Genomic DNA, 23056 nt, shown 5'->3' on the forward strand with positions numbered 1-23056 from the left:
TTTTGCATTTAGAGGTGACTACAGAATAGGTATCCCTTAGCCTGAGTCTGCTGTCCAGATATATAACTTCCTCCAAGTCCAAGGCACACTGAAGTTGGAGTCATTGCTCTTGGGAAGCTCATTATGAGTTCCTGTGCTTGGCCAATCACTTATCAGTCCCTCAAACTGCATGTCTATAGTGGTAGCCCCTCCCATGTCTCTGGAAAGTCTCCAAGTCAGAGGGTTCTCTCTCTCTCTCTCTGTTCAGATTGGATGGCCTGGCCCTGGCCACTCGCACTGCATGGTGAGGCACAGACTTTGCTAACGAAGAGGGACAGACCAAGCAGTGCTGAGAGCACCAGCAAGGCCAGGGCCCTGCAGACCCCTTTAAGATACAAGCAAGAGGATCAGAAAAGTTTAGAAAGAAACTATTTTGCATTTATCAGGCATGTAAGTTTGGGGTCCCTTTGAAAAACAAAATTTTATTTTACAGGCTGGTGTTTTCTGAATTCCATGTGGAATTCCAGCTGGGGAACCATAATCTTTTCAGTGTCTATATCCCTGAGGGTCTTAGTCTGGCCTTGCTTATCACTGTAAATATCCCTTGTTTTGGTCAGGGTACTTGGGGACGAGCCACCTCTAACAGGGCAGCCTTTCTCTGAATTCAACCACCTGGCATGACTTTCTCCAACTGTCCTCCCTCTGTAGCCCTAATGCTACTGCCCCATCACTTCCTTCTCAAACCAACGGCAAGTTTCTCTGCCTGTAGTGGGGTCCTTTTCAAACCATCCTTCCACGTCTAACCCCAACATCAGCCTGCCATGTCACTGCTTTCCGTGCCGGGACTCCCCACCTGAGCAGCACACGAGGGTCTTCCTGCGGCCCTGCTTTCTCCTCCGGGCCCCTCTGCAGCCCTTCCCTCCTAGTCAACCTACATTCCAGCCACACTGACCTCCTGTCCCCCACAACATGCCTCACGCCTCCTGGCACCTGCCGCTCCTGCTCTACAGAATGTCTCCCCAACTTCCCTTTCCTACCCACTCCTACCTGTCAGCTCAATGGTACCTATTCTGGCAAACCTTCCCCATCCTTTCTTTTCTGTGCACAGAGACCCACATCTGTTCATATCTGGATTAACATGAAGCCGTGGCTGTTTACGTCTCTGTTCGCCTCCCAAATCCGACTGTCAATACTTGATAAGAAGCGAAAGGATTTTTGTTTTTCCAGTGTTCAGCTTCAGGCCATCCAGTCTATTGTAGCCACTTATTTTAAATAGATGGCATCTCTGTTTTTGGATTCTTTATGTAGTATTTTCACTCAAATTACTTAGCGTTTCTTTTACTTCTTTTTTGGGGGTGGTGGTAACAGGAAATACTCTGTTTATCTTGAAATGTCCCCTGTGACTTACCCTATAATGTAGTACAGATTTAATCTTCCCAGATAACGCTGATTCTGGCTGAATTTAATGCAGTGACCTTAGACCCTGCTGTGTAATGTGAGGGCACCCTTGATCTTTCTGCTTTCCCGATGACAGCTGGGAGGTGGGGCAGTCATTTCATTTCTTTGTCCATCACTCATGATAAACTGTGCAATCTACCTTGGCAGAAAATGGTCCCTGAGGGGGTGTGGTGAGGGAGGGGCCTGTCCACTTAGATTAGCCCCATGAATTTCCAGTTCAGGTCTCCCTGCACTGCCCCAGAGGAGTGTCACTCATGTGGAATTTCTCAGATCAGTAAATTCCAGGGGAGGGTGGCACTGGCAGGATTCTCCTGGAGTCTATAAGACCTGAGGCCACATCTTTTGTACCCAAGGACAGATTTGAGGTCTGCTGGTCAGTTAAGTGTAAGGGAAGGAAGGACTAGCTTTGAATTTGGTAGGTTTGTGTTCCAATTAGGCCAAGTCACCTAAATAGTTCAAGTTGTAGATCCCTCAGCTGTCAAACATCTAAGCCCCTGGTCTGCTATACTCACAGGATTATCATTAGGATCAAATGAAATTATACACCTCAATAGCCCTTTCTAGTCTGTGCAGTTCTTTGAACATTCTTCAGCTCACTCACTTCTTCCTCATGCCACCTGCTGCTGGGAACTGTGTCCAGGACATCTGCCCAGACCTCCACCGGGCTGCAGTGCCATCAGTGGGCAGAACAGGGCTGCAGGGACAACTGCCACTGATATGAACGCATCCATTACCACCTGGACATTGTGCCAACACTTGGCACACGTGACTTCATTTTCCTCACAACTACCCATACAAGGAAGGTACCTTTCTTCATTATATCTTCAGAAAACTGAGACTGAGAGAGAAGAAGTGACTTGACTAGGACCACATACTCCTAAGTGGCAGGATGGAATTGAACCCAGATTGGCTCCACTTTGAAGTCTGTGTTCTTTCTCTTCCCCACATGCTCAGGGTATCTGCTCATCATCTCCTGAGACACAGCTCCAGGATCACCTCATCTGTAATACCATTCCTGGACCCACACTTCTTCCTGGCTAGCAGAACTGGCCACTCCCTTCATTGTGTCTCTGCTAGAGCCTAACAAGTTTCTATTTTCAGTATTTGTAGCCCTTAAGACACTTTTCTGTTCTCTGGATCCTCAATGAAATCTTGAACTCATCAAGGGCAGGGAATGACTTTGAGTCCCTGGTGCTTCATACTGGGCTGATGCAGATTAAGTGCTCCAGAATGTTCTGATGAGTTTTTGGATGCATGTGTATCAGTCTCCCTGGCTGGGGAATATAGAGGATTGATTTGCAATCTTAGAGTGATGATTCTCAAGCATGGCTACATGTCAGAATCACCTGGAGAGCTTAAAAGAAAAGCATTAACCATAAGTATTGAAGGGCCTGGACACCTGTGCCTTTGAGACCTCTCCAGGCAACTTGGAAGCACAGTCAGATTTGGGAACCACAGCTTTAAAGCAGTGCTTTTCAAACTTTAATGTGCATATGAACCACCTGGAGACTTTGCTAAAATGCAGGCTTCAGTAGTTCTAGCGTATAGAACTTGAGAGTCTGCATTTCTAATATGTTCTTAGGGAGTGCCAACACTGCTTGTCTGTACTTTGGATAGCAAGGCCTTAGAATACTCTGCAAATCATAAATGCTTTCAGGGCATGAAATGGAAGGTGGCCTATGGCTAAGACCTGGTTGTGTGGACAGGGAGCATTTCTAGGATATGGACCATTTCTGATCCATTTCCTAGTACCCTGAATGGGGCGAGAGGTGGGCACAGAGTAGCATCACAGCTCTATTTCTAGAGTTTTCCATGATGAAAACTCTATTTCATGAGTTTTCCTCATCCCTGAGGACCCATATTCTTTTACAGTCCCTGAAACAACCTTGGTCTCTTTGGAAATGACATAGAATCTAGAGGCCTTCAGGGTTCCATTCATGAGGTTAATGGGCTGAAGCAAGCTCCACTCTATCTTTTTCTAGATGATGCAGGGAGATTCCCAGTAGGAGCTGAAATCCTAGAAGTCTCTTGGGATAAGAGGTGGTTTCAATGAGAATTCTCCCTTTGTCTGCCTCATGTAAAGGAGTGTCCTTCAAAAATATTGAGTGGCAGCCCTAGCAGAATCTGAGTCCTTGGTTCTCAGCACTAGTAGGAAGAGCTGAGTGTGGGAGCCACACAGATAAGGGTTCAAATATCAGTTCTTCCACCTACTTGGTTAAGTGATCTTGGGAAGATCACTTTATTACTCTGAGCCTCAGTTTTTTCATCCAAGAAATGAAGATAATCACACTTACTTCAAAGGGTTACTTTGAGGGCACTCTAAGCATAGTGCCCATTCCATTAAAAAATACAATGGCTGATAAATGGTAGCTTTTAAGCAAAGTCAGTCACTTTAAGAAACCTCCAGAATATTTTGTGCATAATAGAAAACCTAAGTATGTGAGACTTAATATTGTCCCACCCAACCTTTTTTCTGGGGCAGTTAAATGCTCTTGTGTTCAAATGTGCTTCTGAAGGAAAGGCTTCTAACATCCCTTCATGACACTAGGGAAGAGATCTGGGAAGAGGCAAGGATGCTTGTTTCCTGAGGGAACTAGAGGGGAGGATGCGCAATGGATTTGGGGTCTCTGTACAGAGCATGCCATGTGGAGTACTGGACTGGGGCTGAGAAGACAAAGGCAGAGATGAGCCTGCCAAGGCCGATGTCACCAGTTGCGTGGCCAGATACTGTTACTGGGAGCTGCTGAGACCATGAATGGATGAAGAGGTCACGATTCTAGGATTTCTTTAATCCGCCTTCGACATTTACTCATGGGGACACTGAGGCCCCGAGAGAGGAAGGAATTTGCCAATATACAGGTGACAGTTAAAATTAGAGCTGGAACCCAGCCAGGTTTTCTTCTGTCTTCTAATTGTTTTTAGAAAACTGGAAGGCAGAAAGCAACTTTTTTTTCTCTTCTATTTTGGTTCACTTTAGAAATAATTTTTAGTACCCAAGAAAACAATGAATTGAGAGAGAGCAGGAAGCTGGCTTTGAAATTATCCCGTGAATATATCAAAAGGTCACTGAACACTAGAATAAAAGGCTCCCAAACCAGAACTCTTTCAATTTAGAGATGGTGAGACTAGAAACCAGGAAAGCCCAGCTTGAGGATGCATGATGAATGCACAGCAGGTGAGCACCCCCACCACCTGTCACTTCCCAGCCGTGTCCCCCTGTGTCACAGCTGGTCTCAAGCAGCTACCACCCCTGATGGAATGTCTCAATGTTCAAGGATAGGTTTTAATGCAATATCTTCACGTGTACTTCTGTGTTTTCTGTTAAACTAAAATTGGCCATATGAATGTGGTTCAGTACCATCCACACAAATCTCCTTGAAAATCTTTTATCTGTTTCCTTGCCCTAATTTTCCTTTCACTTCCTCTTGCTCTTTAAGTTCTCGTGCCTGTGGACTGTAAAAGCAATGCCTTCCTAATGAATATCTCTGGAAGAATTTCACTAGAACATGACAAAATTCATACAGAAGATGACAGTCCCGTGGGGAGACAGCAGCACTCTTGTTCAGAGTGGATGCGCATGCACGATTGCCAGGACCCGGATGTGCGCATCTTCTCCTTGAAAATCTTTCAGATTTCAATGTCAGGAAAAATATTTCTCCTCTGAGAAGTGGGCATATTTCCCATTTCTGATAGTGAAAATAATCATTTTCCTATTTACTCTGGCTGTCAGCTCAGAGTCCAATCTGATGTACAGTCACATATATGTGCTTCCTCCTTTTTTCTTTTGTTACCAATGTCTGTTTAATTTAATACATGTGTCTTTGGACATAAAAGGACTCAGTTTCTTTTGGGCGGGAAGATGGAGGCATCATAACCATCATCATATAATATTTGTTGTTATGATAACAAATCACAATAGTGTAAATAACACACAGAATACGTTGCTATTACTACCACTGCCACCACCACTATTACCACCATGTCTGGAGCCCCTCCGCGTACCTGAAATGCCAAACCCTTATAAACACCCTCTCTGATCCTTATAATAACCCTCCAAGAAAGATTTTATTAACCTCATGTTAAAAACTAAAGCTCAGAAAGATGAAGTAATTTTTTCAAGGCCATACAACAGAGAAGCTTCAGTTTTCTCATCTGTAAATTGGATGTAATCACAGGTAGGTACCGTACAGGGTGGTTTGGTGATTTAAAAAATGCTACAATCTGTGTAAATCACATAACCCTCTCTCTGCTACATAGTAAATGCTCTATATAGGTTAATTATTATTATCTTGGAATAACATATAGGATTATTATATGAATAATGTATCTATATACATCGAAATAGACATAATTGTCATTGACTTTTTCCACCATCCCTAAGACATTCTTTTATTCCAACTTAGTACCACCACAGACGCCACTCTGATGGGAGGCACATATGGATAACTGAGACCCCACTCTGTGGCCCACTCTGTGGCCACGCAACCCTGTCTGTCCACGGTTACTTTTCAAGTCATCCCAAAGTGTGTGAGGTCAGGGGGCTGCTCGGGGGTGACTGCTGCCCGGAAGTCAGCTGAATGCCACAGTGACAAGTGCTGCCGACAGGCAGACTTTTCTCTTGTGTGTCTGACTAGACCCACTTCTGCATGCTGCGCGCTGTAGTGAGCCTGTATGACAAATGCACTCTGCAGCAGAGTTCCTATTTGGGGATTGCTCTCTGCAGGCTGTTCTGTCCTTGCTGGCAAACCTCTTGGTGGGGTCACCTGCATCTCAAAGCTGAGACCTTGAGAATGCCCCCAGAAGGGCAGATGTGAACTCTGCCTCCTTCCAGATTCTTCACCTGATCAAGATGTTCTCAGGACTTCCCGTCATGACTGTCACAGTCATTCAGCATGGGGAGGGGGGGCGGGGGGTGGCGTGTGTGTGTGACATTCTCATTTATTCTAAGGATAAGCAGACTGTGGCATTCACATTACTATCACAAGGTTTCAATTCCTTCCCCTGGTACTTCAGTCTATCATATCCACGGACTACCAAACAAACTGCATTATTTTTCTACAGATTCAAGGAATTCAGGCTCTCACCACCCACCCACCCAGCCCCCAACCATCCCTGATGAATTCCTCTCATTGCAACTGATTACCCCCAATCAGTTCCAATCACACAGGATTATCTGCCATGGAACCTCTGAAATTGACACATGCAGCTTATCATACAGCATGCAAGAGGCAGGGGAGAGACAGGAAGATTCTCCACTGGTTGTCTTACCTATGTTTGAAATCTTTATTTCTGACAGAAGACGGGAGAGCAGGGAATAGAAGAAAGAATGAGGTGTTAGCAGCAGGGTTAGCAGCATTATTAGCAGCCTGAAAACTTGACAGCAACAGCACTGTACAATACCATAATAAATAAAGACTTAGCAATATGACACTGATGTATTTTCTATCGGATATTACTTGTCAGTAAGTTCACTTACAAGCAGCTACAAATCACAGAAGAGGCATGGTTTCACCTGCACCATTACTGCTGACTTTTGGGGAAAGAGGACTAGGTTGACACATTCTGCTGCTATAACACGGGCTAAGTCAGAGATTGGAACAGGGGATTCTCTTCCCTGGACAGACACATACCCAGAGATACACATGCTCACTGCTCTGTGTCTCTGTCTGGATGCCCGCCTCCTTACGAGTTATCCAAACCTGGGTAGCCTCCCGGGGCCTCCTCATAATGGGATATGGAACTGGGGATGTGCTATAATTAGAAGGGAGGGCGTGACTCAGAGTACCAGGCCTCGGGGAAAAAAAGACTGGGAGAAAATATGTCAAACGATAATTCACTGCTGAATCTATTTTTTCCTCTGAGTTTCATTTCTCCCTTCCCTGCCCACTGTCTCACATGATCTTCCCAACAGTTGTGGGAGGGAGGCAGGGAAAATGGGATTTCTTATTTGAAAGAAGTGAAAATGGAGGCCCAGGGAGGTTAAGTGATTTGTCTAAAGTTGTAAAGCTTCTCTGCCAAGGTGATCTGACCCCTAGCCCAAGGCTTTCTCATTGTAGCAGGTGTGTACAGCTGACTGAAGCTAATACACTCAAGGGGCCTTCTTCCTCCACACATGTCTATGCCAGTCAAACCCATGATAGAGAAGAAAGGCGGAGAATATTCCACCGGTTGCCTGATTCTCGCGCAGCCTGACATCTAATTTCCTGTGAGCCCACAGCATGTCCCCCGTGTGTGTGGGCTGATACCAACACTTCTCTTTAGGGCCATCATGGAGGTTGGGCAGTGAGTGAGCCTTACCCACCTTTCACATGTACCCAGCAGGAGGAGATGCTTTCAGTGGGGACTTAGCTCCAAGGAGTACCTCATTGAGGTATTAAGTTGCAGTGGCCCTTACTGGGCCAGGTGACAATTCTTTGGCCAGGCAGAGCTGTGTAATGGCTTTCTAAATTTGGGTCCATCATTCTAAAAGATGGACCTTGAACAGGTTCTTCTCTTGCTTTTTTTTTTTTGAGACAGAGTTCCACTATGTCACCCTCGGTAGAGTGCCATGGAGTCACAGCTCTCAAACTCCTGGGCTTAAGTGATTCTCTTGCCTCAGCCTCCCAAGTAGCTGGGACCACAGGTGCCCACAACAACACCCAGCTATAGTTCTGTTGCAGCTGGCCCGGGCTGGGTTCAAACCCGCCAGCCTCGGTGTATGTGGCTGGCGCCGTAACCACTGTGCTACGGGCGCTGAGCCTGAACAGGTTCTTTAAATTGCTGAGCCTCCATCTTCTCATTTATTACAGGGAGATAATAATAAATGCTTGGCAAATAGCAGGAGCCCAACAAAGTGAACTTCCTTTTCCTCTGTCCACTTTGGGGAAAGACTTTCTAGTTCAAGGGCCTGTCCTGCTTACATGGACCCGCGCCCAGGAGGCAGGTGGATCCCATTTCCTAAAGTAATCGTGGTGGAGCTTGGTGGAAGGGAGAGTGGGACTGTGCTGTCTCTAAAGCACAGCTTCTCTGTGACCCCACAGCTCACCCTATCACAGTGCTCTGACTGTAAAATCTGACTTAGGGAGGGATAAGGAAAATCCAACATATCAGGTGCTTGCCTGAGCCCTCAGTGTAGCTGTACCTCATCACTCCTGGTCAGGATGAGGAGAGGCTGACGCTACTTGTTCTGCAGCACCGTCGGGGCAGAGACGTGCTGCCTGCTCTCAGCCCATGGGCTTCACTTCCCTGCTGGTCAGTTGAGGGGGAATGTTCCTAACTTTGATGAGTGTTAATAGCTCAAACTTGGCAACACTGCCATGGGGGCCTTGTCCCTTATGCCTCCCTTGTTCTTAAAAAAGACTCATGTGTAAGGGCGCCTGTGGCTCAAAGGAGTAGGGCGCAGGGTCCATATACCAGAGGTGGTGGGTTCAAATCCAACCCCAGCGAAAAACTGAAAAAAAAAAAAAGCCTCATGTGACTAATTCTCATCAGTTTAGTGCAAAGAAACAAAAAGAAGTTTCCAAAGAGTCTAATTTTGGCTGCAAGCACCCTTCTATGTCATCTGGCTACTGGGGACATCTCACCGTCCCAAGACCAGCTTGTCTTCATTGCAGTGAGGCTCAGTGTGCGATGCAGCGGGGCCCACAGGGTGGCAACACTGTACACACCTCAATTCCAGGATGTTGGTGACATTCCCGGAGGGGAAGATCCTTCGGATGTAGTTGAAATCACCCACATAGAGGCTCCCATCGGAGCCGCAGGTGAGGGCCACGGGAGCCAGGAGCTTGTTGCCATCAGCAAGGCCATTGCAGCTGGGGCAAGAGATGCTTCTTCGGCGCCCATTGCCCATGACGCTCCCGATGATGGGGGGCTGCTGTGACACAAACTGGTTCTCCCCGTTCCCTTTGTGCAGGATGCCTGGGACAAGAATAGAACAGGATCACCTGTGGAGCAGAAACAGGTCTTCCCTCCTGTGGTGGGCCACAGCATCATCTTGATTTTGCAAGGCCTGCAAAGTCTCCTCTAGCCATTTCCAGACCCATACCCCAAGGCTGTACCTCACACCCACAGTGTCCCAAACAGGCCATACCGATTTGCTGATTCAATTCTCACCACAAGTCTGCAAGACAGACACTATTGTCATCCCTGTTGTAACAGGGGAGCAGCTAGATGGCTTTCCCAGGCCACAGAGACTACGAGTGGAAGAACTATGGAGCTGGGCTTGTAACCACCAGGCCACACTGCCTCTCAGCGGGGCCTCCATGTCTCCCACACCCGGTCCACAAACCCCGTCACAGCACGAATTCTTCATGGCACTTCCTTGCTTTTCACTTTTTCAATTGCTACCATATCAAGTGTGGAGACTGTATCTTTATCCTTTTTTTCTCCCTAGTGCCTAGCACAGAACCTGCCACAGAGTGGACACCAGCAAATGTTCACACCAACGAATGAGTACAGCTCACACTTTCTTCTTGTCCAGGCAGAGTTAAGAGATGGGTTTTTAATCTGGTTTTGCTACTGACAGGCTGATCCCAGGTCTGGTAGAGGTCTCTACACTGCTTTAACTGCCCTTGGGCTTCGGGTTCCCCACCAGCAAAATGAGGGAGTGACCTCAGTGACTTGTAAGCTTTGTCCCAGAGTGCGCTGCTTGCTTTCAGCCCAGACCGTTCTGCCAGCTGCATACTGTCACGGCACCCTCTGTGTCCCACCTCCCGCCTCTCGGCTTCCATGCGGAAGCCTGCATGGGCTTTGGCTTTTATAGGGCATAAGAATCTCCCCCCAGTTGTCACCTCTTCGTTTTGTCAAAGCTGTCCTTTAGTGAATGGACAGAATTAATTTTTATGTAGTCCAATCAACCACTTTTCCACATTGAAGTTTGTGCTTTCTTAGCCTTGAGGAAATACTTGCCTGAGATTTTAAAAGGTACTCTTCCATAGTTTCTTTCATCAATTTGAAGGTATTATGTTTCACAGTTAGATGTTTAAGAAAACATCTCAATTTATTTTGTATACAGTGTGGAGTGGGGACTTCATTCAATTTGTCTCCACATATTGAGCCAATTTTCCCAATACCAGTTTCTAAAACATCCATCTACTCTGCACTGATATATGATGCTACCTCTACCGTGTACCAAGTTCCTATATATACATGGTGTGTGGCAGAAACTCCTACTCACCCACGGATAGCCATCCCATCCCCGCTTTCTTTTTTCTGCAGTGAGAGAACCTCTGATATTTAGCTGAGCACGTGACTACGATCTCCAGCCCTGTGGGCAGCTACGTCCGTGACTAAGTTCTGGCCGGTGGTGCCTAAGTAGAAGTGGTGTGGGAAGCTGCTGAAAGGCATCTTCACGATGGAAGGGACTTACTCTTCACCTTTTCCTCCTCCTTGTGGGCTGAAGTGGTCACTGTGGACCATGACCTTGGGTATGAAGGCCCAAGTTGGGCCAGGACAAAGGGGAGCCTCGCTTCTGACCTGCAGCCCAGGATGAGCTACCTCCAGACTTGCAGGTGAGTGAGAGACACACTTTACTTTTTTATAATTATATCATTTTGGCTTTTCTAATCCTCAGAGCCAAACTTACTTTTAATTACTACTTACAGGTCAATTTCTAAGCTCCATGTCCTTACCCCTCAGATCTATTTACCTATTTCTGTGCCAGCACAACAAGGTATAGACAGTATGGTTTTCCTAAGATAGCGTAATGTCTAGTGAGCTTTTCTTTGCTCTTATTTTAAAGACTGCTTTAGCTATTTACAAATCTTTATTCTGCCATACATTTTATAATTAGTTTATGAATTTCCCCCCTGAAATGTGCCACGGCTTTCACACCCATTCATTGCTTTTTGGGATTAGGCAGGAGATATTTGACAACATGACCATATTTGGCTGTCCCATCCTGGGTCATGGTCAGAGTGAATCATCGAGCTGATCACGTTGCTCACGTGCTTTAAGCCTTCCAGAGGCTTGACATTTGCCTCTGGATGAAGTACACAGTCCTAATCTGCTTACCCTGGACTCCAGCTGCTCATGCCCCAGCTTTGGCTGTTCCCTTCAACTCACCCTCTGCTCAAATCACAAGGAACCTTCTCTCCATTTTTCTTTTAGGCTTCAGTGCTTTGGTACATACGGTACCCTCTGCCTAGAATGTTCTCCCTACTTGATACACAGGTCTAGTCCTACAGGCACTGTGAGACTCAGGAGTTCTTGGGGGAGTGACATCTTGATGAACCAGGAGGCTGAGGGAGGTGCTCCTCTTTTATGCCCCCACTGTGTCCTGTGTCTCCCTCTGTGTTGCCATGGTCCATGGCACAGCATTTTTATTAGTCTCCGATCAGGTAGAGTCTCAAGGCCTTTCATTTCTTCATTCCCAGTGGCCAGCACAGTAACAGGCTCAGAGCAGCTAGCTGTGCAAGCAGCATTTGTTGTTTCTGACGGATCACACAGGGGACTATGGGCCTTGAGAAATGCATTTTTTTTTCTTTAGCAGGGCACAGCACAAGGTCCCACCCTGGCCTGGCTCATGGCATCCCATTTATTCACTCACCACTTTGAATGTTGAGGGCATGATGTTTGTCTAGGCTCCATCCTCCGAGCTTGGATGCATCGATTTCGTAGCCCTGCAGCACTGCTGTTCTTTTTTCCCATAGGATCAGGTCTGGGCAGGATTCATACTCATAACCCACGGAAACTGCAGGTCACAAGAAGAGCAAAATGGGTAAGTGAGCAAAGAACTCTTTGGTCTGTTAGACCTGCAGGCAAGGCCCCTGCCTTGTCTTTTATAGAAGAGGAAAAAAAGGAGATTTCTAAGTGGGAAACCATGAGCCTTAGTAACCTTTGCTTTCTTTTGAAGAGTAATTGTACATTCTTGGGAAAAGTTAAACAAATACTTTCAGATACCTTAAAGGAGCCAGGTGAATCAATTCCAGGGAAATAATCTTTAGTATAGAAAATATTTTATATACAAAAGACTTCAATGCAGCATTATTTACAATAGCAGAAAATTGGAAGTAACCTAAAGGTTTAGGCAAGTGTGTCCACTTCAGGAACATTATAGAACCACTGGAAATTATGGTTATAAATTACAGTTATGAAGACCAAGTAGGGACATGGAAAATGTTATGGAATAATGCTCAGTTGAAAATACTGGTTTATACAATAATCTGCATTTTAAAAACTACATGTGAAATAACAAAACAAATTGAAATGTCAATGAGTAGTTGCATTTTTTACAAGATTACATATAACTTTTTTCTACTTCTGTCCAATTTTTAAACTTTTATTAATGAACATGGTGTTTTTCTTTTATAGAGAAAAAAATCTAAAATCACTTATATAACAATACACAGAAAAGGTGCTCAGTTGGGATACTTTTAAAGCTAGAAATTGCTTTGAGTTTTCTTTCTTTCTTTATTTTATTTATTTATTTTTTAGAGACAGACTCACTTTGTTGCCCTTGGTAGAGTGCTGTGGCGTCACAGCTCACAGAAATCTCCAATTCTTGGGCTTAGGAGATTTTCTTGCCTCAGCTTCCCAAGTAACTGGGAAAACAGGTGCCCGCCACAATGCCTGGCTATTTTTTTGTTGCAGTTTGGCCGGGGCCAGGTTTGAACCTGCCCCCCTCGGTATATGGGGCTGGCGCCCTACTTACTGAGTAGGCACCACCTTGCTTTGAGTTTTCAAAGCTTGAAAATCCCCTGGTTTCACTTTTGTTTCATGAATTCAGGCCTCTGTAGAAGGTCACTGGGATGAAAGCTAAACATGGCAGGTTTGAGCCTGGGTTTGTAAAAAGTTGTGTAACCGATTTATGGAAAGAACCTGGAGAGACAGGAATGCTATTTCCTCCAAGCTCCTTTCTGTGCAAGCTTCTTTCTGTACAGTATTCTTCTCTGCATCCTCTATTTTCCAGTGGGCAATATCCTACCACATGTTCAAGACAGGAATTAACAACTGGGAAGCCGCTTAAAGTTTCCTGTAGGCTAATCATCTATGACAGTATGGGGATAGGCCAGAAGATGTCCCTGTGACCTCTTCCTCATGACCTTGAGCCCCTTTAGCAGCCACTATGCCTCCTACTAGTCACCTGTGATCTCAGGACAGAGATCCCAGCCCAGACCCTTCTTTCCCTTTCTAACTGACTGGTGGGCACTAAATATGCTCATTTTATCTGAAGAGGTTATAAGGCTTCATTTTTTAAAAGAGATGATAGAAGTGGCTTGAACTATAGAAGGGATCATGAATAGTCACAGATGGCATCTTTGCTCTGAATGTGCCCTTATGGGGTAAGGTGGGAATGCAAATCTATAGGAAAGATCTGGGATAAATTCAGCTCTGTTTCTTCCTAGTTATACATTCTTGGGCGGTCACCTCGCTTCAGCTTCCTCATGTAGAATTTGGGGATAACAATTTCTGACTCTCAGGTATAAGGATTGAGTGAGATGCTAACGCACAGGGGAGCACAGTGCTCAGAGCAGGTGCTCAGTGGATGTTCTTTTATTTCCTTTCAACGTCCCTCTTTCTCTTCTTCCCCCATCCCTCCCTTTCTCCTCTTCCTCCTCTTCTTTCCTAAACACAGTATTCTTCTCTGCATCCTCTTTCTACCTTTTCTGAATCAATAAAGGGCATAAAATTGGAACAAGGGGCTCAAGAAGAGAAGAGAAGAGATTTGCTGGGCTGTTACTCTTAAGTGCTTGGTGGATTAGCCCTGCTAACAGCCCAGCTCAGAACCCTTCTAGGGACCCTGCTCTAATTCAGAAGCACAAAGGAGTACAGCCAGCCCTTGTAAGCACTAAGTCCAAGCGAGCCTGGGACTCTAGGTGAGCCTATAGCCAAACTCTGTTTCATCTCACTTAGACAGCAACAACAGCAACAAAGAGACCAGGCTCTCTGTAAGGTAAAGAGGCCAAAAAGCATTTCTGATGAAGGAAGAATTTTAGCTCCTGTGACTCAAAAAACTGAAGGGACTGTTTATCAGTTCCCCTAAATTTTAATGGGTAAGTTCTGGCAGGAAGGCTGTGAAGTGGCCGGGCAATGTCCCCAGAGCCCTGCCTTTGCAGCACGCTGCCTCTTTCAGCCATCACATGCCACCACAGTCCTTTTCAAGGGCCACTTTGGTTTAAAGCTTCATTTTAATGATCAAAATTTCCACCTTGACGTCTTTCAGTACAATCTTTTAGGTCAGGGATGGTCACTGAGAAGTCTTAAAGGACAAACAAGCCTTGGCTATGTTTTGTCTAAGAAGAGGAAGGGAAGAAGAAGAAACCAGGGAGGGGGAAAGAGTCCTCCCTCCAGGTACGCCCTTTGAGTCCCACAGCCGGGAGGCTTACCGAAGGCTTCTGAAAGCCCAAACACCTTCTGGTTGTAGACGTCTGTCTTGTCCCAAATAAAGTAATAGGACAGGTCTGGGGCCGCAGCAAACCACTTCCTGAAGAGGCGGCCCTCCACCGCTACCATGAGGTGCACCTTCATGAGGTTGAAGGGGATGGTGGGGTGGGTGAGGCTGATCCTCAAGACAGACTTGTAGCCAGGGGTCCTGCTGCTCAGGTAGCTCAGCTTCATCTTGCAGCCAGAGATAGGGATCTCCTCTTGCAAAGCCTGGGGGCAGAGACAGAGCAAGGCAAGTGATGGGCACCGAGCCCCAAGTGGGAGGCTGGCCAGAGCCCCATGCACTCTGTGTGTTCAGGAGGCAGAAAGTGAACAGAAGGAGGGAGGATGAGAAAGAAAAAGAGGAGACTAGTGGGATTACACCTGCGGTGCATCTTACAAGGGTACATGTGAAACTTACTAAATGTAGAATGTAAATGTCTTAACACAATAACTAAGAAAATGCCAGGAAGGCTGTGTGTTAACCAGTGTGATGAAAATGTGTCAAACGGTCTATAAAACCAGTGTGTGGTGCCCCATGATCGCATTAATGTACACAGCTATGATCTAATAAAAAAAAATAATAAAATTTGAAAAAAAAAGAAAAAGAGGAGACTAGAAAGCAGAGGGGGAGGGGGACACGAAAGAGATGAGAGAAAGGATGGGGAGGAGGGAAACAAGTCGGAAGGCAGCTCTCACGTTGCATGACCCTGCATAAGTCTCCTCACTTCACTGGACCTCAGTCTCCTCCTCTGTGCAAAGAGAGGACGGAGCTCACTGTGCTGCATTTTTGACAGGAGCATATAAGATAAAGCACACGAACTACTGAGCATCGTGGTGCCCCTTGTTCACCAGCTGTGTCCTAGGAAACTCAGGAAACCTTTGAATCTTAGTTTCTTCACTGGATTAGCATGAGGGTTGAGTAAGTACATGTGTGCAAAGTGCCTGGCAAATGAGTGTTATCATGGGACACAGGCGTGCTGGCAGCAGGGGACCAGGAGGAATGTGGACAGCTGCCTAAGCAAGAAGGATGGTGCCTCTCTCAAAACTTTGCTGAAGGTAAGATCTATTTGAAGTGGCATTCCTTTAGAGGAAATAAACGGAGACTATGAGATGTTGACCAGACCGGTCATTATGCGGAGCTCAGGGCTCAGCCTGGCTACTGGCCACGCTCACCTGCAGAGGGAGGCTGACCTGCACACGGAACTGCTGAGCACACTGGGTCCCAGCTCCAGTGCCATGTTAGATGAACAGGGTAGTGGGCAGGCAGCGCTTCATCTACTGGGTGCAAGGGGCTTAGTTCTAGGACAGGAAGTTTAAATGAATGCCAGGGTTCTAGGGGACATGGCAAAAGTGGAGAACCTTTACCAGCTTCATGCTCTGAGTTCTGTTTCAAGAAAGGGACATTCAGTCATTTCAGGCTAACATATCTATTCAGGGGACAATGATTACACACTACCCTTGTGTTCACAGAGGAACTGATCCTTTTTCATTCTATACATTTCATAGAAGGGTAGGAATCCTCATCCTCACCCCACTGTCCTGAACATGGGAAAATCAGGTATTAGGCCTCCACCAAGGCAATCTTCCTAAATTACAGTTTACAAGCTCTAGGCCAAGCAGGCTCTACACCCTACTGAACACAGGCAGGACTGTGGTTCCTGCTGCCAGTGCCATCCCGATGCTCTCAGAAGTATTTACCTTCTCTAATGTACCCTTTAAAATTTACATCTCCCAGCACTTGCAAAGGCTAACCCACAGCAGTACTGGGAAAACCCATGCGTTTGTTCTTGTGTTTTTCATGAATCTGAGAATAAGCAGGGTTTGTGCCTCTACTGGGTGTGCAGGCACCCAGCTCAGGAAGCCCTGTTAAGAGGGTGCAACCCTTACCCTCATTTGTTCTAAAGTCCCTGCTCCTGGGAAAAATGTCTAGCTGGAGCTGAGCAGCTGAGCCAGGACTGAGTAACAAATTACTTCTCTCCAGCAAGTTCTGTCTCCACTGACAACCATTTCACAAGAAAGGTCAGCCTGGTAGTTGAGACAGTGAATGTACAGGCCCTGAATCTCTGAAAAGGAGAGAGGTTTCAACCTGCGAGTGCACTGAGAATTTCAAAACGGTCCTATTTCCTTCTTGGGGGCTGGTATAGGAAGCCACTCAACAGGATACAGGTGGAGAGAGGTGTTTGCTCAGCCAGGCATGGAATATACACACATAAATGTATCAACTCCTGCTCTGCCAGCGCCACCGGCAATCCATTAACAGGAAGTTGTCATGAGGCAGGCCAGATGACCAAGCTCCTCCTGGGCTTCTGCACTGACGTCACTCCTCTTCCTCAGGCCTTCATTTCTGTCATTAGAAATTGGGCTGGGGACAGTGGAGGAAATTTAACTGGTAGAGCTTTGTTAGATCAAAAAAAACAAAAAACCAAAAAAACCACTTTAATCTTTCCCAATTACTTCCCTTTAATGATAAGTAAAGCACTTGCATGTATAGATTTGAGCCAAATAATCCTTAATTGGCAGGAAGATAGTGAATAATCCTTAATTGGCAGGAAGATAGTGCGTGTTCAATAGTCTTAATAAGAGCTAAAATTCATTGAGTACTTATGAGGTGCTAGACATTGTGCTAAGCACCTCACACGTGTTTTTCTCATTTAATCTTTATTATAATGCTCACTATTTGAGATCCTCTGGCCTATTCCTCTTGGTAGAACCTATCATTTTAAGTAATTTTAGCAGAAATAATGAGAGAGGGGACACTGGCGGCTGAGGAAGAGGAAAGGGCAAGTGAACTGAACGGCAGAGTGGGAAGGGAGAGGGAATTTATCATCCACTGGAGTGTGCCAGGTGGTCTCCGGGTGCTCCTGTGTTTCAGGTGTCCTCACATCCTGATGTCACGCCCGCTATAAGGTTTGGTGGCTGAGCGGGTCTGACCCAGGTCCCACAGAGGTGTCGTCTCCTTCCACTATCTCTGAGAGCCCCCTGCCGGCGGAATGAAAGTGCGGTGAGATGCAGTTAGGAAGGCTGATACCTGAATTTCTGGTACGATGGGGCCTTTCTCTGCACAGGAGCTGGCGAAGGACGTCAGGGGGGATGGAGAGACCACAGGGTTGGGGCGGGCAAAGGTGCTCAGGTCACAGCTGGGGATCTCGTTCTCCTCATGTCGCATGATGATGGTTTCCATGACAAAGAAGCGACCCCAGGGCAGCCAGAGAGTGTGCTCCTGTGTGATGAAAGGGGCCCGCTCGAACCGCAGGATGATGGAGATGCCGCCATTTGTGACCAAATCAAAGCTGCTCAGACGGGGAGGGTTGAGGGGAGAGGAGGGGTAGCAGGGAGGGCGTGAACCGGGATGAGGAGGACAAGAAGGAGAGACAAGAAAGGAGAGGAAATTTCACCAAAGGGTCTAAGGGAAAGCATTACTTCTTCTCTTTTTTTTGTAAAGTGACTTATCACAGAGAATTTGCTGAAATTAACCACTGCTAATGGAGAGCCACTTGCTGGGATCCAGGACAGCTACTGGGTCCTCTGCTGTAGCACTCCTGGTACTCACGGCCTTTCCACTACATTGGAGCTAAAGCCTAGGGAAAAGTCAGCAGAACAAAGCAGAATAAGCCCTGACCTGGGTATTAGGAAACCTAAGCCAAGTCCTGGCTCTGCCTTGAACTACTGTGTGATCTCCGGTAAGTTAAATTACCTCTCTGGTCCTCAATTTTTTCATCTGTATAATGCAAAGGCTCAAATGGATTGTTCTTAAGTCATTTCGATTCTCTAATTTCACAGCAATTTTAGTTCTGACTCTGATAGATTATTCAATGAAAGGCTTTGCAGTTACAAAACAGCTAAGTAGTTTAGAGAAGGTACAATTAGAATCATAGTATCTGGTTGGGTGCAATAGCGCACGCCAGTAACTGCAACAATTTGGGATGCTGAGATGGGAGGATCACCTGGAGGCTTGAATTTGAAACCAGCCTAGGCAATGCAGCAAGACTCCATCTCTACAAAAAATTAAAAAATGAGCCAGGCATAGTGGTGTCTGCTGCATTCCCAGCTACCTACGAGGCTAAGGTGGGAGAATTGCTGGAACCCAGAAGTTTGAGGTTGCAGTGAGCTATGATCAGGCCATTGCACTCTAGCCTGGGCAATGGAGCAAGACCCTGTCTCTTAAAAACGGTGACAAAAGAATCAGAATACTGAGTGCCAACCTCTTAGCAGAGGTAAAATCACCGTGACAGCATTCTGAGAGCTTTTGTTCATTGTCCTCTGAGGATGGTGGGAAGGTCTGAGCAGGAACCTGGCTTCTAGTCCTAGTTCTGGCTCCAAAACACCAAACAGGCCTGCTGCAGGATGGTCACCAGGCCATTCCCCATCCTAGATGGCCCCTGTTAGTCTCTCTTGTTCCAGACCTGTAAGGATACTACAGGGAGAATTTCCCCAAAATATGTTCTACCCCATCAGAAACATGTTGGTTCTGGCATCTGTACAAATGAACCCCATTTGTACATCTCAGTATTTCTGACACTGCCCTGTCCCACAGAGACTGAGCCAAAGGTTCTGCAGCCACATGCTCAAAAGCCAGATGAGCTCAGGTTACAGACAATGGGAAAGAAAGCCCGGGTATAAACGAAGGTACATCACCAAAGGATTAGTGGGTGGGTCTTGCTTAGCTCAGTAGAGGTCTTGCTCAGGGCACAAGATCTCAGACTAGAATTTTGTGTCCTTTCTTCTCCTAAAACAGAAAGTTTAAAGTCAAGTAATAGCTGAGCCACTGGAAGAGAATGTAATGGTCATCTGACCTAGTCCTTTCTTCCCAATTTGATGTGTTACTCCCTTCTGCAGAATCACCATCAGCGGCCCATTCAGTTCCTACCTGCACACTTCCAGTGACAAGGAGATTGCCACATCCACAGGAAGACTGTCCCATTTTGATTAGTTCTAACTCTTGGGATTTCTTGAGTCTGGATCCTTCTCTTTCTAGCTCTTTATTCATTGGGCCTAGACCCACCTGCTGGGCGACTTCAAACTAGTCTGTTCCTTCTGCCTCTGCCAGTCCTTCAAGACTTGGAAACAGTAATCCTGTTCACCTGCCCTCCTGCCCCAGTGGCTGTAGTATCTTTATGGACAAAGTCCTTGTAGCTCTTACTTTTAGGATATCTTTTCAAGGCCTGGCTCAACTTGCTTTTTGGGGATGGAGAGCTCTCCTCCTAACTATCCAACTGGATGCTGAAACTTTACCTCCTCCACACAGCCGTCCCCAGGCAGAAGTCCAGCTCCTTCTCTGGGTTCCATCGCACCCTGTGCTCTTCCCTCATTGCATCATACTGTAATCGTTCATTTAGCTCTCCAGCAAGGCACACTCATTCCTCTGTCTTTCCAGAAACTAGCTGAGTGCTTGAGGATTAGAAGTTTATAGAATGAATGTATGAGTGACAGTCGATGACTTCTGAACTGGTACTCCACTACATCCTCCGGTCCCTTCTTCCTTTGGGTGTCATTGCTGTTCAAGCTGATGTTCACCTTTGAGGTCGGTGTGAGAGACCCCAATGCAGGATCTTATCTTTACACTGATAAATCCACCTGGTGAGATTGGGCCCATTGCTCTGGCTTGCTCTTCCCTCCTCTAGAAACCACCAGGATTTGGCATTGAACTACCCTGTCCTAGTGCCAAATCCTGCTCTTGGTAGACGGCATCCCCAGGTTTGGGCTCTTAAGCTCCAATGCCTGACTTTTCTATCCTCAGTGGGAACTTATCACCAGTTTGTCTGCTACTCACTCAGCCCTTTCTGGGTTCCTAGTTGGGTGGAGGAAGTCAGTTACCACCACTGATCAATAAATATGACAGAGAAACACAAGGGAAGGTATTTATTTTGAACCAAGAGTTCAGGTTTTGGCTCTCCTGGATCCATGGTTTGGGGAAATACCCAGAGAACAACTTTACTGTCACAGAACTGAATAGCATCTGTGCTGTGAAAGAACATTTTTAACTGTCCAACAGAATTTTGCCCAGACTTATAGGCTCCCTTCCTGAAAGGTTGAGTGTGGGGAAGACAAATAATGAAAAGACATACTCTCATGGCTGTGGGCTGTGAGCAGGCGGGGGCAGCTGGCCTTGCCAAGAGCTGGGTGGAGTGGGCCTGCTCATCTGCAGGGGAACCCCGCTGTGGATAGGAATGTGGATTTGACCCAAAGTGGGAGGGTCTTTTTCTTAGATGAGGCCCATACAGCTTAGGGCCAGTCTGAGCATGGGCTACTTACTCCAAAGATGAGTTATGTCCCCTTTCCAAGCCTTGCTTTCCTCATCTGTAAAATGAAGCTGATAATCACAATCATTTGGCAGGTTGTCAGTTATACAGATGGGATAATGGGAAAGCACAGGGCCCACACATTTCCTGGGCAGCCTGTTCTATATAATCCCATTTTTCAATTCATTGAGCTTCAGCTGCTGCTCATGTCTGCCGTTCTCTTAGTTTTTCTTCATGACATCCATTTCCCATTTTCTAAACATTATCTTTGGCTAACTTCTTGGCTACTGTTTTATGAGCTCCTGTTAAGACTTGAAATCTGGTATTTCAGCAAGTGTGGGTGAACGTGTGTGCGCGCGCACGCAGAGGGCGAGAGAGCTGGATGAGGGTGTCAAGGTGCCTGCTTGGAAAGTTAGGAATGCAGTCAGACATAATCCTGTATTCTTAGTCCACTTGCATACATGGTTACAGACTACAGCTCTAGTCTCACAGTTTCTCCCTGGGTTATAAGAGGTAAAAAAAGAAGAGGAGTCAAGAAGAGTGGGAAGGAAATGCTACTTGTTCCTGCATAACAATCAGGGGCTTTTCAGACAATGAGACAGTGAGTGACAACTTTCCTGTACATTGTGAAAGAAAACTTAAGACCCGTTGTGGATTGGTAGGAATTGGTCTGCAACTCAAGCCCTATTGCTGCAATTCTGGCTACTATGATGTAACATAAGAGGTTGAGGCAGGAAACATGGCTGATATTTAGCTCCCAGGACCTCTATGCTCTCAAAGGGCAGTCGAGATTGTATGGGTAGCACAAACAGGAGGAATTAGAGCCTGGAGATATTGGACAATGAGCTTTGGCCCAGGGCCACCAACCAGGGCAGGGCATAAGGACTGATGGTTTCTCATCTCACATGAGTGACTGGCAAGTTCCATGGCAAAAAGAGAGCAGTTCTCCAAGGCTGCTTTTGGATGACTGTTTCACAGCAGGTGATGATGTGGTCAGAATACCTGGTGCCCAGGATGCTCACATCTGCCATTGTCACAGAGGAAGACAGAGCATAAAGAAGGAGATTCCTTCAGCTGTAGTGGAAGTCTTCACTGAGGTGTGTCCTGGGTTGGAAGGTGTACAGGGCAGGGCACAGAAGACTGGCCTAGCCAGTGTAGCCCTGAGGACTGGCCACCAGCTCCTTACAGCTAGGCCTTCCCATTCACATGGAGGGTAGGGTGCCCCACACCACGCTTGCCAAGCCCATGTAAGAGGCACACATGTCTATAAACAGATGAGCCTCTACTTCATTATCACCTCGGCTGGGACATGTTTACTTCTGATGTTGGATTAAAGAGGTGCTAAAATCAATCAGGGTGGAGAATAATCTCCAACACAGTGAAAATCAACCTTATGGGCCCACACTTAGCCAGATGGACTGCCACCACCTGGTTTTATTAAAAACAGAGGACTTGTCACCACTGACAGGCTAAATAGTCCACTTTCCTCCTCCTCTTTCCCTTTTCTCCAAGATCTTCTCATTGCCTGCCCTGTTACCATCACCTTCTCATCATTCAGTAATTCGAAATGCTAATAAATAGCTAATATCTATTTATTATTCCAGACACTGGAAATAGAGCAATGAATTAAAAATGGGGGTAAGGAACTAAGATTTATTAAATACCTACTATGTGCCAGCTGCTTCCTGATCCATCATACAATTACTCTCACAACCAATCTGTGAGATAGAGAGCATTACGACCATTAGACAGATGAAGAAATTGAGGCTTAGAGAGGTTAAGGGACTTGTCCAAGGACACACAGCTAGCAGGTGGGAGAGTGAGGGCTATTAGGGAGGCTTGACCTCATTCTACTGATGATTCTCAAAGGAATTCAAAGGTCTAAATTCTGCTATCACCCAAACGGCTTCCATAGACTTATGTAGTTGGGGGATGGTGACTACACAATAGGGACAACTGAGATTTCTGGAGCTGTCTGGTATGTAGAAAGTGGTACACATGCAGTATTTTACATCATAAATCATGGAACAGGATAG

The 23056-nt window shown here is 46.2% G+C and overlaps 1 protein-coding gene across 4 annotated transcripts in view; it reads right to left on the reverse strand.

Moving 5' to 3' along the window:
• The window catches only part of TENM4 (teneurin transmembrane protein 4), a 799143-nt gene that overhangs the window by 52010 nt on the left and 724077 nt on the right, over positions 1 to 23056 (reverse strand). For all 4 annotated transcript variants that reach the window (XM_053561449.1, XM_053561450.1, XM_053561451.1 and 1 more), the window contains 5 exons: positions 17810 to 18071; positions 14742 to 15009; positions 11963 to 12106; positions 9084 to 9333; positions 6706 to 6726 (listed from right to left, as the gene is read on the reverse strand). In XM_053561449.1, the coding sequence (XP_053417424.1) occupies positions 6706 to 6726; positions 9084 to 9333; positions 11963 to 12106; positions 14742 to 15009; positions 17810 to 18071 (945 nt within the window). The remainder of the gene's footprint in view (positions 1 to 6705; positions 6727 to 9083; positions 9334 to 11962; positions 12107 to 14741; positions 15010 to 17809; positions 18072 to 23056) is intronic.

The sequence above is a fragment of the Nycticebus coucang genome, chromosome 14, assembly GCF_027406575.1.
Source record: "Nycticebus coucang isolate mNycCou1 chromosome 14, mNycCou1.pri, whole genome shotgun sequence".
Lineage (NCBI taxonomy): Eukaryota > Metazoa > Chordata > Mammalia > Primates > Lorisidae > Nycticebus > Nycticebus coucang.